This window comes from Lutjanus erythropterus, chromosome 19, assembly GCF_056507025.1.
Source record: "Lutjanus erythropterus isolate fLutEry1 chromosome 19, fLutEry1.hap2, whole genome shotgun sequence".
NCBI lineage: Eukaryota > Metazoa > Chordata > Actinopteri > Lutjaniformes > Lutjanidae > Lutjanus > Lutjanus erythropterus.
Window position 1 is genome coordinate 2,160,756 of NC_139335.1, and position 15,859 is coordinate 2,176,614.

Genomic DNA, 15,859 nt, shown 5'->3' on the forward strand with positions numbered 1-15,859 from the left:
TATAAGTTGTGTGACTGTAGTGTGACCTGCAGATGTTCTCAGGACAGATGTGGCTATATGTATATACAGTATCTATTTAATAAAGATGATATTTAATCGCTCATGTCATGGATTTGTGAATTCCTTCCACATGACTCGCTGTGCAGTGACTCGGGGAGAATGCGATGATGTGTCCTCAGATCTAAACAACTTTTTAAAAGCATCATGAGTGGGTGGTGCATGCTGGGAAACACCGCAGCTATTGTCGGCGTCACGGTCGGACGAAAGGCCTGAAAATGCCACAGATTGTAAAGATGGTAGGTCTGTTGACCCCTGTGCTTCGTGTGATGAGTGATCCCGCCTCTAGATGTCAGGCTGTGTTTTAAAACGACGGACCGGGACATCTGTCTCACTCCTGCTGCTGCTGGATCTGATTTACACTAATGTGACATAAAAGACTTCAGAGTCACTGTTTTTTCCTCTTCAAACCATCGTGTTCATTTGGGCCATATGATCCACATGACTCACATTATCTTTTTGTCATTCCAAAGGACAGGATTCAATTTCTGTTAGAAAATGAAGAAAACATGATATGAATTATTTCTGAAAGGGTGACACATTAACTGAATTATTATTGTAGAGTTATTAAACTAAGATGGCAGCGGGTGAAAAAAGTGGATAAAACTTCCTTTCTTAATCTTAATTGTTTTTGGCTTTTAATTTGTTTGTTTCCTGTCTGTAGTTTTAGTTGAGCTGAGTTGCGTTACCAGGGGTGGAAGTAACTAATTACAAATACTCAAATTACTGTATTTAAGTAGTTACTTTGGGTACTTGTACTTTTGTGAGTTGATTTTTAAGTCGGTGCTTTTACTAATAGTTAAGTATGCATTACAAGATGTAATCTAATAGTTGATTACTGAGTACAATTTGAATTAATATCCAAACCTTTTATCTGCATTTTAGTAGCCAATCAGGTGATCTGATCACAAACAGGCCAATGAGAACAGAGACATATGGACGAAAAAATAAAAACTGCAGCAGCACAGATTTAGGATTACAGATGTTAATGATTAACGATTAATCGATTAATCGCCATTGAGACTTTTCACCGTGTTTTGTGAAAACAGTGTTGAATAAGGAAAAACTTCAAATGAGAAAAAGAAGTTTGTTTTGTATTTTATAAATTATTAATGATTGTGACCACTGAGAAGACTGGAGTTAGGAGAGAAACTTGGAGAGTACTTTTACTTATCTTTCAAACACCAGTACTTTTTCGTGTAACTGAGCAATATTTTAGTAATGTAACAGTACTTGTAATCGAGTACAGATTCAGTACTCTTTCCACCTCTTTCATTGGACCACTGTGGTTTCAATATGTTTGAGTCGAGCTAAAGAAAAGAAAATGGTCTGAGTTTTGGAGCAGATGATGCTTCCACATAAACTCCAACACACACACACACACACACACACACACACACACACGTCCTCTCTCTCCTGCAGTGATTAAATTCCTGACCCCCCCGTCGCTTCAGATGGTGTGATATCCTCATGTCATGTGTTGGAGGGGCTCTCGTGCTTCGGGTCAGATTAGTGTTTCATCCCACAGACTCCAGCAGCCACGACGTCGACTCAATCATCACAAGTCGCAAAAATTTCACACATTTTCACGCAAAAACTCCAACATTTCTGCCGAGCTCTGACCTGCGGCATTTCACCTTTTCCCTTTCACCTGACTCGACTCTCCTCTCTGACGTGCAGGGACCCGAAGCTAACGTCAGTCCTGCTCGCAATTACCCACAGTGCCCTTATGCTGTCTGGGAAGAATGAAAAGGATTGACGTCTTTCTGGCCATCTGCCGCCCCTCCGATTCCTCTCCCATCCCTCACTCTCTCCTGCCCATCTCTAACTCTTCTTTGAGAGGATTAAGCGTGTTGGTATCTCTGTGTGTCTTTGTCTCATCAGTGTGCGAGCGCGGCCTCGTGTGTGATGTGTGCATCTCGTCTGTGTTGTCTGTTGCAACTTTTCCACCCAGTAATATCTTTGTCTGCGGGATTTTTCCTGAGTCTTTAGTCACCAAACACTGACGCGTGTCCCCTTTCGACTGCAAATCCCTCCACAGATTGTACAAGTTACTTAAGCAGCAAAAGAAGAAGAAAACACAAAAGAATCACAGTTATTTTAAATAAATCTCTAAGATTTTATTACATACAATATACACACGACCTGGACCTTTGAATCTGAGTTAAGACTTGGGGAGGGAGGCAGTTGATGAAATTATATTTAAAATGAAAGGCAGTTCAGTGGGGAGGAAGAGACTGATGACGATATTTTACAGAAATCAAGAACTCAAAATGATAAGTGAAAGTGAAATAACAATTAAATTTAAACATACGACAAAATCAAAACAGCATCTTGCCTATTGCTCATCATTTCAGACACCAGACCACAACAAGAAAATACAAACCATAGATAATATATTGACAATATTAACATCAAGAGTGACCGCTGTCGGGGGGAAACATGAGGTGATGTGCAAGAAGAGCACCGAGGATGAAAATGCAAAGAGACGCAAGAAGAAGCTATTAATTATAAAAAATAATAATGTCTGCTGGTTGTTTTTTCATTTGCATGAAACTGTTGATATTATTGAGGTCATTCAAAGGAACAGATTGACATTTTGACACAGCTTTCCTGTGTTCAGATCTCAGGACTTTTGTAGCTCCTGACTGAATCTCTGTGGTTTGAAGTTTAGTTTCTCCCCAATGAAAAAACCATGCATTGTTTAATTGTAATTTAGCGTTATACATAACTCTCCTCAAGAAAGCAAGTAAGAGTGTTTCTTAAAACATCAAACTATTCCTTTGATTTAATAAAGTTCACTTCCTGCCAGGAAAATAAAAGTAAAAGAGAAAAAAGTTGAGGTAAAGGGTCAAATAATAACTCATGGTTGTGCGTTATAAAGGTGGCCTCAACACCAAGATACTTCTCTTATCAAGAGAAGTTAAAGGGACAGTTCGCCCCAAAATCAAAAACAGATATTTTTCATCTTACCTGTGGTGCTATTTATCCATTTGTGAGTTCTGAAATTTGGAGATATCAGCTGTGGAGTCTATCTTCTCTCAAACATGAAACATCAAACTTTGCAGAGCTCAATTTGGTTTCATTAAATTGGAGAGAAGACAGAAATCGCCACAGCCAATATCTCCAAAACTCTACAACTCACACCAAAAAAATTCTAGATGGATAAACAGCGCAACAGGTAAGAGGAAACATATGCATTTTTGATTTTGGACTGAACTGTCCCTTTAAAGATTCTCTTCTATCAGGCAAACCTAAGGAAGTTCAGACATACAGGAGCACTTAAAGTTATGAAATGACAAATCAAGACAGTGAATTTTAAAAAGGAAATGACGTGAGTGAACGAAGGAAACAACTCTCAGTTTAAAGTTACTACGAGGAGCTTTCATAGTTAGGAGCTTTTGGAGCCCTCTGTGGACAAAAGTAGTGTTTCCACCACAATAACCACAAAATATGATGTCAAAAATAAACTTATCTCAATAAAAATCTCCCTCTGCTTCTTTCTAACCAGCTAAAGTACTACTCACTGTAACTTAGCCTGGGAAAATATAAACGCAGGCTTGTTTAATCTGATTTCAAGGAGACTCCGACCTGATTGGCAGCCGTCAAGAACGGTTATACAGCTTATGTAGGTCATATAGACGCATCAGAATTAAACAGAGTTGTTTTATACCCAGTTAATAGCTCCTCGTAGTAGCTTTAAAGTGTCTTTTGCAGGGAACCAAAGAGCAAAACTCTCAGGCCTGGTTTTAAGGAATGTTACAAGATGTTGCCATGGCAACATTTTAATATCTACAGAATGCATGTTAAGCTCAAAGTAAGCTTTTTGATGACTTATCCAACAGTTCTGTTAACTCAAAAACATCTAGGAAGAATCAATGAAAGCAGCCAGAAATCCTCCGTGAACCTCCACCAGAATGTTGTGGAAGTGAAACATAAAACTAATCGGCGGAGAGAGAGAGCTCCTCCGTGGGATTAATAATCCAATCACGGTAGGTCGGCAGGCAGGATGGCGTGTCTCCGATCGTAAGCAGTGTCATCACTCTCCTCTCCATCGCTGACTTCACCCAGGACCCTCTCCCTCTCATCCTCCTCCTCCGTTTCGCTCTCTCGTCGCAGCCTCTCTCGCTCACGGTCTCTCTCTCTGTAGGAGCGAGGCAGCGTGGGAATCTGGGAGACACATAGTGAGACCATGTGGCTTACACTTGGTAAAAAACCAAGGTCAGTTTTACACATGCATGCTAAATGTTGAAGGAATACATCAGTGTTTGAAAGATCAGTGCTGGGATTTCACCTGAGAACATGCACAGAGAAACAAATCATCCAGGTATCCCTGGCAGATCATTGACTCTGGTGAAAAATAAAACTAAAAATGAACAATTGCATGTCCAAAAATGACCTCTACAGTCCAGATAGCAAGTCTGAGAAATAAACTGTACATTAAACAGGTTGAAATTCTGTTTAATATACAGTTTATAGCCCTTTTAACACAGATATCCTGCATTAGGCTCTCCTCTGCATGACCTAACCACCCCTGCATTTTATACAGCGTGCTGGCTTTGGAGAATCAAAAAAGGAATGACGTAACACAACTTTGCACCGGTCAACAAGTGATTCTGCTCGCCTGTTCGTCTGTAATCACACACTGAGCTGATAACCTCATGGATTTACAACATAAAGCTTTTTATGTGTTCCTGGATAAACGGAGCGTTGTTTCTTCTGCGACTGATAAGTTAAAAAGATCGCTTTATGTCAGGATTGTGTGGAGGGATTTCTCTCCTCCTGTCTGTCTGTCTGTCTATCTGTGTGTCTGCTTATGTGCATGCAGCACTGTGTCAGCGCTGTAAAAAGTGTCCTCTCATGTCTCTCTGCTTATAACATCTGATAAATACATGGAATAAGTTTGTATAAGTTTGCACAAACAGAAACGAACATGTAACTCAGATGCAACATTCCCTCCTTGAACAGGCTTTGCAAAATGAGCTTTTGGTTCAAGTGAGTTGTTTCACCCTAGACTCAAGGAAGCTCAGGCAGGCTGCACAGGACGACCACAAGTCCCCCACTGCAGCTGTTTGTAACTGTCAGCTGTCTGTCAATGTAAAGTTAAGCCCGTTAGCCTGAAAACAAAAGCCCACTGCTCTGAAAATACACACTCTGGAGTTCAGTGACTGCCTGTCTCACTGCTGCCAAACTCCATTCACATTTTTCTCAATTTAACCATTATAAACATCTACTCCTTCTGAAAGATTATTAATGCTTTCTAATGACTCATAAACAGACACTTACTTATTCGGCAAACATCCAGCATTAATTTGAACTCTAATTTACGTGAAACGAGCAAAAGGTTACAAGGCCAGAATAGAAATTTCAAAGGGAGATACTGCAGCTGTAGCTTTGTTTTCAGAGTTTGCTTACTCTCTGATGACATATCAGAGATGAATATTTTCAGGGTGATGTATTTTTAAGATGTTTTCTTCAGTTAGAGTGAAAGTTCGGTTGGAAGCATAGATGGTCGGAAAGCTCATCAGCAAAATCTGTTAAAACTTGAGCAGACTATAGAGAGGCGAAGTCCCTCCCCTTCTGGTGTGTCCCTCATTTCAGAGGAGATGTGTATGGGAGTCAACAGCAAAGACGATTATTTTTTTGATCCTGTTTGAATTGTGCCATGACTCACGTAAATAACAGTTTTGATAATTCTACAAGTCAGGAAAGTCTATTGAATTCTGTTGTTGTTGAAAAATTCCCAGACTGTACATCATCTGATTCTTTGTAGTCTTGTATAAGCAGACCTCTCTCTACAGTGATCAGCTCTGGAGAAAGGTCTGGCTCCACACATGATGATTTTGTTACAGGGAAAAAAAATGCTCTGTCTTGTTTGTCCTTCTCTAAACCAATCACAATCGTTTTTGGCAGAGCTAAGCCCGGGATGCAGTGATAGTGCCCCTGCAAAATAACATTGTTTTGGTGGAACATTTGCACGTTTGGAGGCGAGCCCAGGCATTAAAATGACTACATCACTGCAAAAGAAAAGGTAACAGCAGACTTATACCCATAAAAGTTCATCTGGAGAGCGTAGTTGACTTATTAAAAATGTGTGTTGAATAAATGACTCACTTTCAGCAACACATTAGGTAATAATATTTTTAATTCACCAGGGAGATTTTAGCACTGACCAACTGTAGGGCCCTGTGAAATCTGTGTCATGGCTTTTCATAAATCATAAAGTCTTCTGTTACTCAACACACTGTATATTACAGCACTTGCATGGAGAAAATAACTCCCTGAGGATACGTGGATGATTTAGGGTTCCACTGTATGTGTGTTCTCATGACTTCCAAGCACATAGCATATTTCTTCAAAACAAACTTTAAGTGTAATTTTATAATTACGCAGTCCCTCCAGGAAGCTGTGATTTTGTGATGCAAATTGAACTAATCTCTGTAAATTCTGCACAACCGTAGAATTTTGTTCAGTCGCTGCAACTTCATCATTGCAGTTTTCTGCAAGTTTCACAAATCATAGAAGTCCCCTGCACAAATGTCTTTTTATGATGTTTTTGCTTTTTTTTTTTTGGTCACAATATTTTTTTTAGCTATTTTTATTTGCTGCAAAAAATGTTGCAACATGCATCACAATTTCTTAGAAAAGTTGAAATTTTGTATTTTAGGCTGCAATAATTCCAAAAAGGCCTGTGAAATCCTGGAGGGACTGATGGAGGAACATGCGTTCTGTTACATGAGAACCAGAAGAAGCAGCGGTGCGTAGTTACCTGGTTATCGTGGCTGGGCAGGGCGCAGTAGCCCGGCTCCGTCCTGCGGAGGAGGCGTGGTGAATGAGTACGGAAAGGCCGAGGGGAATGGGAGCAGACAGAGCGCGGAGAGGGAGAGCGGATGGAGCGTGGTGATGGGGATCGGATAGAGCGGGACGGCGAGTACGTGATGGACTGAGACTGGGAGACGTGGCCGTGGTGGTTTTGTTTGGGCGGGCGGGGGGAGCGAGGTGGCAGCTCGGGCGGTTTGAAAGGGTCGACAAGGTCCATCTCTGTGAGGATGGGGGGCGGGGGGATGAAATCGAGCTCCTCCTCCGGCGGGAGGATTTGCATTTCTGCAGCGTCGAGTTCGGCGAGTTCTGCCTTCGACAAGTGGTCCACGATGCCGGCGCCGAATGAGTCGCCCACCACATTGATGGAGGTACGCATTCTGTCACTGGGTGGACAAACAGTATCAGTGTCAGCGAGTGAAACAGCTGAACAACACCTTCATAACACCTTTATAACCCCTCTCACAAACTGAAAAAGCTCTGCAGAGCAGTGCTACACCTCTGACTCACACCCTCCACACGCCTCTCAGACACCTGACTCACAGCAGCCAGTCGACGGCGATGAGCAGACTGATGTCCTGAGTCGGCAGGCCCACGGCCGTCAGGATCAGCAGCATGGTAACCAGTCCAGCACTGGGAATACTGGCAGCTCCAACACTGGCCAGGGTGGCAGTCATACTGGGGAGGAAAAAGAAGAAAATATATCCATCTTCAGAATCAACCAGAAAATTGATAGAGCAGCGGGTTCCAACTCATTTTGGTTTATGGGCCACACACAGCCCAACTGGATCTCAAGTGGGCCAGACCAGTAAAACCACTGTATAACAACTTATAAACAATTCCAAACTGTAGATAAGAAGTACAAGTCCACAGATTAGACACTGGGTCTGCAAGAGTTTTATAGACTTACCACAAATTTCACCAGAATCCCTACTTAGTGAAGTTAAAAAGTTGTCCAGGACTGTATTAATTTCAACTAAACATACACAAATACGGTATAATATCTTACAAAAACCTATTAGTTGATTGCACAGAATATACAATAATGCACGAGATGTAACATCGGTGCCATTGATTTTGCAAATATTTTGTTAGAATAGAAGATTTTGTAAAAATCGAAATTCCATCTGACCCTACAGTCTTTATTTACTCACAGGCATATCAGGGAAAAATTAATTCTACAAAACTGTGAATGTGAACTTCCTCTTTTACAAAGGCAGTGGTGGAGCGAATTCACATCCTGTAATGAACCTGAAAAGATCCCATCCAGTGTGAGGAGGAAACCGGCATCATATGTAGATAATATGGGGCTCTTTTCTGGCCTTCTGGCATCATTACGTCCCATTCACTACTGACTTGGTGTGGAAACTTGTCTTCCTGTGCTCCTGTTGTCTCTTCCATGTTTTAATATGTACTGTATTAACTGGAGCTGCAGAATTAATTGCAGTAAGAGCAATTTCCAAATCGCAGAACCAAATTGCAATTTTTTGAAAAAGTAAAAAGTGTGTGAGAGAACAGCATGTCTTATTCTCCAGATGAAAGAAAACATGTTTTGTTTGGTACAGACCCCAAAAAATGTCACATGACTGCGCCTGATTTAGAGGACTTTAACTGTCAGTAGTTTGCTTTTTTTAAATCCAAACACAAACCAGCCATAGCCAAACATTTTCCCACCACTGTAAATCTCAATCTCTCACATCTCATTATGTACTTATAATATAAACTAAGAATATGCTCCATAAAACGTTGTGTAAAATCTTGCTTTGCACCAGTCAGACGAAAGAGAAACCACATTTAATGGTGAAAATCACTGATTCAGTGAGCAAACTGCCTTCACTGCTGATTCAACATTCTCAGTCACCCAAACGGCTGCCAATAAACCTAATTAGTCCAATTAACTCGGTGTGTCAGAGCCCTGAAATCACAAAAGGCTGAGCACGAGTTTCTAATAGAACCAGAGTCAAATCTGCCAGGTCAGCTGATTTATGCAGAGACGGAGACAAACCGAAGACAGTCACTGACATGAACAAGTTTGGTTGAATTTATTTTGAAATTCCATATAGTATGGAGATTCATATTTTGTCTTTCAGTCTCAAAACACTAATCTGAAATTGATAATTACAGCTTTGGTTGGAAAAAAAAAATATTTTCCACAAACTAGGCTCTGACATTATTCACTAAGTTATGATTATAAATCAACAGACGCTATGCATCTATGAAATATATCAGTTAAAGCTGCTACAAGGAACTTTCATAATTTGTTGGTTTTGGCTCCTGTGGACAAAGAGGTAGTATTTCCACCGCCATAAAAGTGTTTGGCGATTGGACAAATATAACGCCAATCAACGATGGGTTGAATCCATCGCTGGCTGGCTTTTTTGCTGATTTTTGGAACAATATTTTTGACAGCTGCTGCTCCCCAATGCGCTCTCATCCACCTCATCAGCTGGACAAAAAGGAAAAAGGTAAACAGCCTGCAGAGCCAAACTTTTTGCACTCGTTTTCACGTGGTGAATAAAGGATTTAATTCAACTAAACCAGAGTTGGCGATTGTTGGAGGAGTGGACAGATTAACAAAGGTGGTTCAGGTGAGTTTTGAATGTTTTATGAGGAGTTAATGAGTGTTTGGTAAAAGAGAGAAACTTGAATTCAGGAGGTGTACGGTTGTATTTCTCTGTTTATGAAGAAAAACAAGTGTGAGTCACTTTGCGAGTTTATTTAGTTTACTGGATGTAGTGAACATATGCAGTGTAGATGAAATTGCTCCCAGCTGAGACTCAAGAAGACGGGGGGAAGAACATATTGATACGATGGGATGACGATGGCCAGAAGGAAAATTATAACATAACATACTCCTCCTGCTTCCTTTTAATGTGCCACTCGCTGTAACTGAGTGTGGTTAGTTTAGCGAGGGCATAAAACAGCTGTTTCTAGATAAACAATACATATCTTTCACTGTCATGTCCCTCTCCATGAAGTTGTCAGACACTTAAAATAACCATGTGAGTCTGTCAGTAGCAAAAACAAGCAAGCGTCACCTGTCCTGTGTGCTCCATGGTGCGCTGGGGTGAAGCGTCTCCTGCACTCTGCTTCAATCACCGTGAGTTTTGTGGTTTGTGATGATTTAGAGCCTTGGTTTGTAAAGTTTACAGCCACGCTCTTGCAAAGCTTTCACCGTCTCTCATGAGCTAACCACCAGCACAATTCCCTAATTAGAAATGTTCACTGCTATCCTGTTATTGTAATGCACACTGACTGACAAAGAAAAAAAAAAAAGACAACGGCTGCTCTACTGGAAGAATCTCTACTAGATTTTGATGGAACTGTATTATATTTTATGGAGAAATGTTTTCTGGTTTTCCCTCTGATGTCCTCTGGCTGCTCTGCCTCAACTCTCTGTGATTTACTGACTTTCCTGACGTATGGCGAAGTAAACTGCTGCCAAATGTATCTGTTTTTAGCTAGTTGGCAGGTAGCCACGCTGCCCCAGCTGGGTGCTCAGTGCCAGGGGTTAAACTGTGTGGGGCTCGGCCCAGACAGCCCCCTGTCAGTGAGACAGCACAGTGACAGGTGGATGGCAAAGGAAGAAGACAGACAGCTCAGAAACTGACAGGTTTAATAACAGAAGGTAAATTGTTCTGATATTGTGCTTTAAAAAACTGATATTCTGGATATTTGACACAGATACACAGGAGAGTGCGCTTACAGATTTTACTGTCGTCAGCTGTAGCATCTGGAATGACTTTATTTAGCGTTTTAGTGTTCAGAGGTTTGTGTCATCGCGGTATATTTTATTTACAGTTTGTCAGATGATTTCTATCAGATTTTTCAGTCTACGTGAGCACATGTACACCAGAACCACAAGTAGAGGTCTTCATCGGTCCACACAAACCCTAGGACCCGAGACCCGTTCCGGGATCCGTATGGGTTCGGATCCACGTTTTATACGATCAATCAGATCACGGTTGGTTCCCACCTTGGGTTGGTTTAACATTATGCATAATACAGACAGTAATCAGACAGTAATCATGATGGAAGTGCTGTGTGTCTGTACTGTAACTTACATCTGTGGCCACAAGATGGTGCCAAATTACCTGTGCAGGTGAGCGCACCTGCTCAGGAGGTGAAGGGCCACAGAGCCCTGTAACATATAAACAGATAGGGCAGTCTGCTCTGACTTGCAACCAATTTTTCCTTTTGGCCACTTACAGTATTGCAGCAAAAAAGAGACAAACTGCAAACAAAGTCAGTTATAACTCTTTCTATGATGAATTTTTGATACATGATCTGTGACATCATCATAAGTCTGTGGGCAGGGACAAGGAGGGAAACACTACTGTGCATATTCAGTGTGCCGCAAAACCAGGAAGTAAACCAGGAAGCTAGAAATTGGCTTATAGACGCCATTTCTGCATACTGTATCGAGTTCATTATGATACAACTATGCAAATTAGCGATGCTAGCAATGCTAACTGTCAGTATGCTAAAGGCACAAGTGAAACTAATCCTGAATTTAAAAAATGTGGGAAAATAAAAAATGGCAGGAAGATAAGTCAGAGAAACAAGTGATCGAAACATTTAAAAAAAGAAGTAGCTTGTCTAATTTTCCTGATTTGGTCTCAAATTTTCCATCTCTGTTCGTCAAGCTGCACAAATAGCATGAGCAGTAAAATGCACTCTGCTCGCACACTGTTAGCTTTTGTAGCTGGCTGCATGCACTCAGCAACTGATGTGGATTTTTTTTTTTATCATTGGTTTGTGTAATTAATTGTGCAATTTCTGTAACAAGCATGTCCAATTCAAACCCAATACAAGAGACCCTAAATTACTTGGTTAAAAAGGTTATTGTGGATTTTTATTTTCCAGATGCTTTAAACATTTGGTGAAAAAAGTAAAAAGTAATTTTTAAGCAAATACTTTTGTACTCTAACTCAAGTAGTTATTTTGTTGGCTACCTTTACGTCCACTTGAGTATTTGTTTTTGCACAGTAACAGTACTTTTACAGAGTACAGTTTTTGCCTACTCTACCCTAATGGCTTAATCCCACCAGGCACGGCTGCGTTGCGTTACAGCTGCACCACATCCACTGAAGCCGATGGCTGCCACTGATCATTATCTGCAGGATCTCCACTCTACTCTGTGGAAAGTACGCTCTAAGTTTATTTTTGAAGGATGCTGCATCAGTGTCCGCAGAGCAGATCGAGAGGGCAGGAAGTCAGACACAGAAACACCCAGGGGCGTTTCCAGACTTTTTTGACTGGGGTGGCCCAAGTGGAAAACAAAAAAATAAAAGACACTGTACAGACCTGTGATCATAAAAATAGACTATGTAATTTACTTAACTACGTAGCTAACTTATCCATGGTAGAAGCACAAAAAGCAAGGAAAGAGGACCAAATGAACAAAATGTGAGAAAGTTAATATGATCAGGTGGGCAAAAAATGCTCCCCTACTGCTGCTGGTTGGACATGAAGCCATGTGAAGGATGCATCAAAACTGTCATGCAGATGTGCCGGGCCAGTTGAATCAAGAGATAAATCTAAATCTTACACACTAGACCTTTAAGACAGGGTTACTTAAACATTATAGTAGATTTTCAGCTTTTTCCATTACAAAGATATCTGCAGAAAACTGCAGAATTCTGCATTAAATTTCCATAATATGACTAAATTAAAAAAATCAAATAAAACCCTGCTTTGCCTGAAACCATTCTTGATGGTTGACAGCCGTTGGGACCACAGATTACACGTGTGTGGTCTGCTTTTGTGGTTTACAGTTGAAGAAACAGGTCTTACAGCAACAACCTGGTATTTGCATGTATTAATTTGACCACATCACGCACGCAACCTTTGCATGAAAGTAGCATCTGAAGACGAAAGGGAGGAAATGTTTATTGCTGTTCTTATGTCCACAACAAAACACAATCACTTAATGTTTCCTGCCTTCTTGTGAGACTTAAATCTTTAATGCTCACAAGAATGTTGCTTGTCATGGCACGTCTGCAATTACAGGAATTATCACTTTGTGTTGGTGACTGCAGGCCAGTTTGGACACTGTTCTAAACCCTTATGTTTACTGTGACGTTTGGCTGATCTCACGAGCTCTACATTACATCTCAATCGTGTTTTTTGACAAACTGCAGCGCTTATTAACACCTCCGCTGTGAGAGCAGAAGATAAAGTGGAACATTTGAGAGATTTACACACCACATCTGGATCTTATTTTAGAACAATTTCACCACACATGATGATACAATAGTCACACAGCACTGCTGAAAATTAAATTATGGAATTTGGTCATTGATGAAAAACGATACAATAAACAACTTCAAAGTGCTGAGCATCATTTGTAACCCCCGGCAACCACAAGCAGAGTAGACTGGTTCCAATCAAACGGTTTTGCTAAAACCTCAGAAATAAGAAACGAATATTTCATTACTTCCTCACTGCATACATGTGGATTTCTAGGCTGCTGCTCATGACTGCCTCAAAGTGTTAAAAGTCATATGGAAATGTTTTTGGAATTTTGTTGACACTGTGTTTGGCTGCATATTTATAATTAAGGATAGCGTTACAACATGGACATACACAGCATGTGGCCTTTAAAATCAACTAAATTAAAGGAATGTTCATATTGTGTTTGTTTTGGAGGACAAAAGCAGTAGTGTTTCCACTGCCATAACCACAAAATATGACATTAAAAATATAATTATCTAAATATAAATCTCTTCCTACTTCATTTTTACTGGCTAGCATACTACTCGCTGTGACTTCGCCTAGGAAAATGTTAAGACAGGCTCTTCTGACCTGCAGTGATCTGATTTCAAGGAGAATCTGACCCAGTAGCAGGCATTAAGAATAACTACGATGGTCTTGTTTGCTCATGTAGGTCATACAGAGGCGTCAGCATTAAGGCTACGGATGGCAATGCTGTTTTGGTATCACTGAGAAATAATTCCATAATAACCTTTCAGCATATTGTAAATCAAATGGTCTGAGACAGAATTAGTCTTCTGCACCTCCCCACCTTAAATAAATCACAGGTCATCTAGAGACCGGGTGTTCCTATCAGCTGTTCTGCTGGTGCAGCTTCGTGTGCACGTTCCTCCGGTGAGACCCTGAATCAATAGCTGAAACTCCTGCAGGAAAAGTTGCTATAAAATCGAATTATCAGAGAGAGAATCTTAAAAAGAGTCCAGCCATGCTCAGCCCAGGAGTTTGTCAGCTCACCCAGTTACTTTTGACTTAACTGAGGGCCAAGATGACTGGGTGGAGCTGAGACCCCGAGCCGACAGACAGCTCCGAGCTGGGGAGCTCTGGATGAGAGGGTCTGTGACAGACTGGAGCTTCTGGAGGAAGAAACATCGGAGTCGCTCTGATGCCAACTCAACAGGAGGGGAGCTCAGAGTGTATGTTTCAAACAAGATTAAAAAGCGGATTTATTTTCACTCCTGTGTATCAACAGACCGGCCAGACGAGAGCTCAGTGTTTGTTTTTTAAACTTTTTTAAACTTTTTTTGCAGCAGTGCGATTTTCTTTTTGAAGTGTCATAATTTATTTGCAAAATTGTGTTGCTCTTGATGTAATTAACCAGCCAAATATTTGCAAATGTGTATCATTTATTCGTGTCGCTGTTGGTGTGTAAAGGCCTTCACTCCAATCTCTGTGTCAAGCACATGCCTCACCTGACAGTGACGATCTGTCCGCCGTCCAGCGTGATGTCATTCATCTGAGCGATAAAGATGGCTGCCACCGCCTCATACAGTGCAGTGCCGTCCATATTAATGGTGGCACCTATGGGCAGCACAAAGCGAGTCACACGCTTGTCAATCTTCAGATTTTCCTCCAGGCAGCGGAAGGTGACAGGTAACGTCCCTGCACTGAGAGAAGAAGAAGAAGAAGAAGAAGAAGAAGAAGAAGAAGAAGAAGAAGAAGAAGAAGAGGGCCCCACAAGATAGCTGGTTATAAAAAAGGTGCAGATGTACAAAGAGCAGGAGCAAAGTGTCTGCTGAAGGACAGAAAATAGGTAGACAGGTGGTGAAAGACAAACAGTGCAGAGGTGAGGAGGGAGGTGAGGGGGTAAAAAAGAAAGCAGGAGAAATTTGAGTCGGCTGACAGCCTCCTCCTGACAGCTGGTGCAGGCCACTGTTGCAATCCTCCGACATGTGAATTAAAGGAATTTGATTCCCGGCCCTGCTGAGCTCGGGTCATAATATAATTAGAGAAAACGTTGATAGGATTACCCATATTCACTAAAGCCCTAGTAATGTGCCAAAATGACAGTTGGTTTCAGCGGCGATGCAGAATCCCAGGCGGGCCGAGCCAAGCCGAGCCGGGGCAGGATACAACGGGGCCGGTTTGGCTGCTGACAACTAATCCGAAGGCTTAGACGTTTACAACATGGATCTGTCTGACATGGACTTGTCTATGATAGCCTGCGCGTACACACATTTTGGCTCCGCTGTCCTGATTTGTCCGTTCAGTCGCATAAACACAGAATTTTGCCTTCGGCCTTTCCAGATTTACCCCAAATAGCTGCGAGCGAGTAGCAGGCCACACCGATCAATCATAGTGACTACAGCAGCTGCTCCAGGAAAAGATGTTGTAAAGGAAACATGTGACACACATGTGTTAACACATGCCCAAACACACACCGTCCACACACACACACACACACACACACACACACACACACACACACACACACACACACACACACATCCACTGGGGTTACATGTATTATATATATTCTTATATGATTAGTAACCTTTATACATTTATTTATACAAGTCTGTATATTTATTATCAATCTATATTTTTTTTTAAAGACTGGTGTATATGCAACATGAATTCTGTAGTTTGTATTTATTATTAGGGCTGCACAGTTTGGTAAAAAAAGTCCTACTGTAAACAAACAAACATGTTTTCTTTCATCAAGAACAAAATTTTTAGGTCAGGTCATCTCTGCAGCTCTATAGTACCT

The 15,859-nt window shown here is 41.2% G+C and overlaps 1 protein-coding gene across 1 annotated transcript in view; it reads right to left on the minus strand.

The window, feature by feature from the left end:
- Nucleotides 1–3,097: 3,097 nt before the first annotated feature.
- slc1a9 (solute carrier family 1 member 9) overlaps nucleotides 3,098–15,859 on the minus strand; it is a 28,811-nt gene continuing 16,049 nt past the window's right edge. Inside the window, exons 8-11 of the mRNA XM_084744741.1 lie at nucleotides 14,562–14,756; nucleotides 7,420–7,554; nucleotides 6,827–7,262; nucleotides 3,098–4,227 (exon numbers count right to left, since the gene is read on the minus strand). Of these exons, the coding sequence (XP_084600867.1) occupies nucleotides 4,045–4,227; nucleotides 6,827–7,262; nucleotides 7,420–7,554; nucleotides 14,562–14,756 (949 nt within the window). The 3' untranslated portion in view covers nucleotides 3,098–4,044. The remainder of the gene's footprint in view (nucleotides 4,228–6,826; nucleotides 7,263–7,419; nucleotides 7,555–14,561; nucleotides 14,757–15,859) is intronic.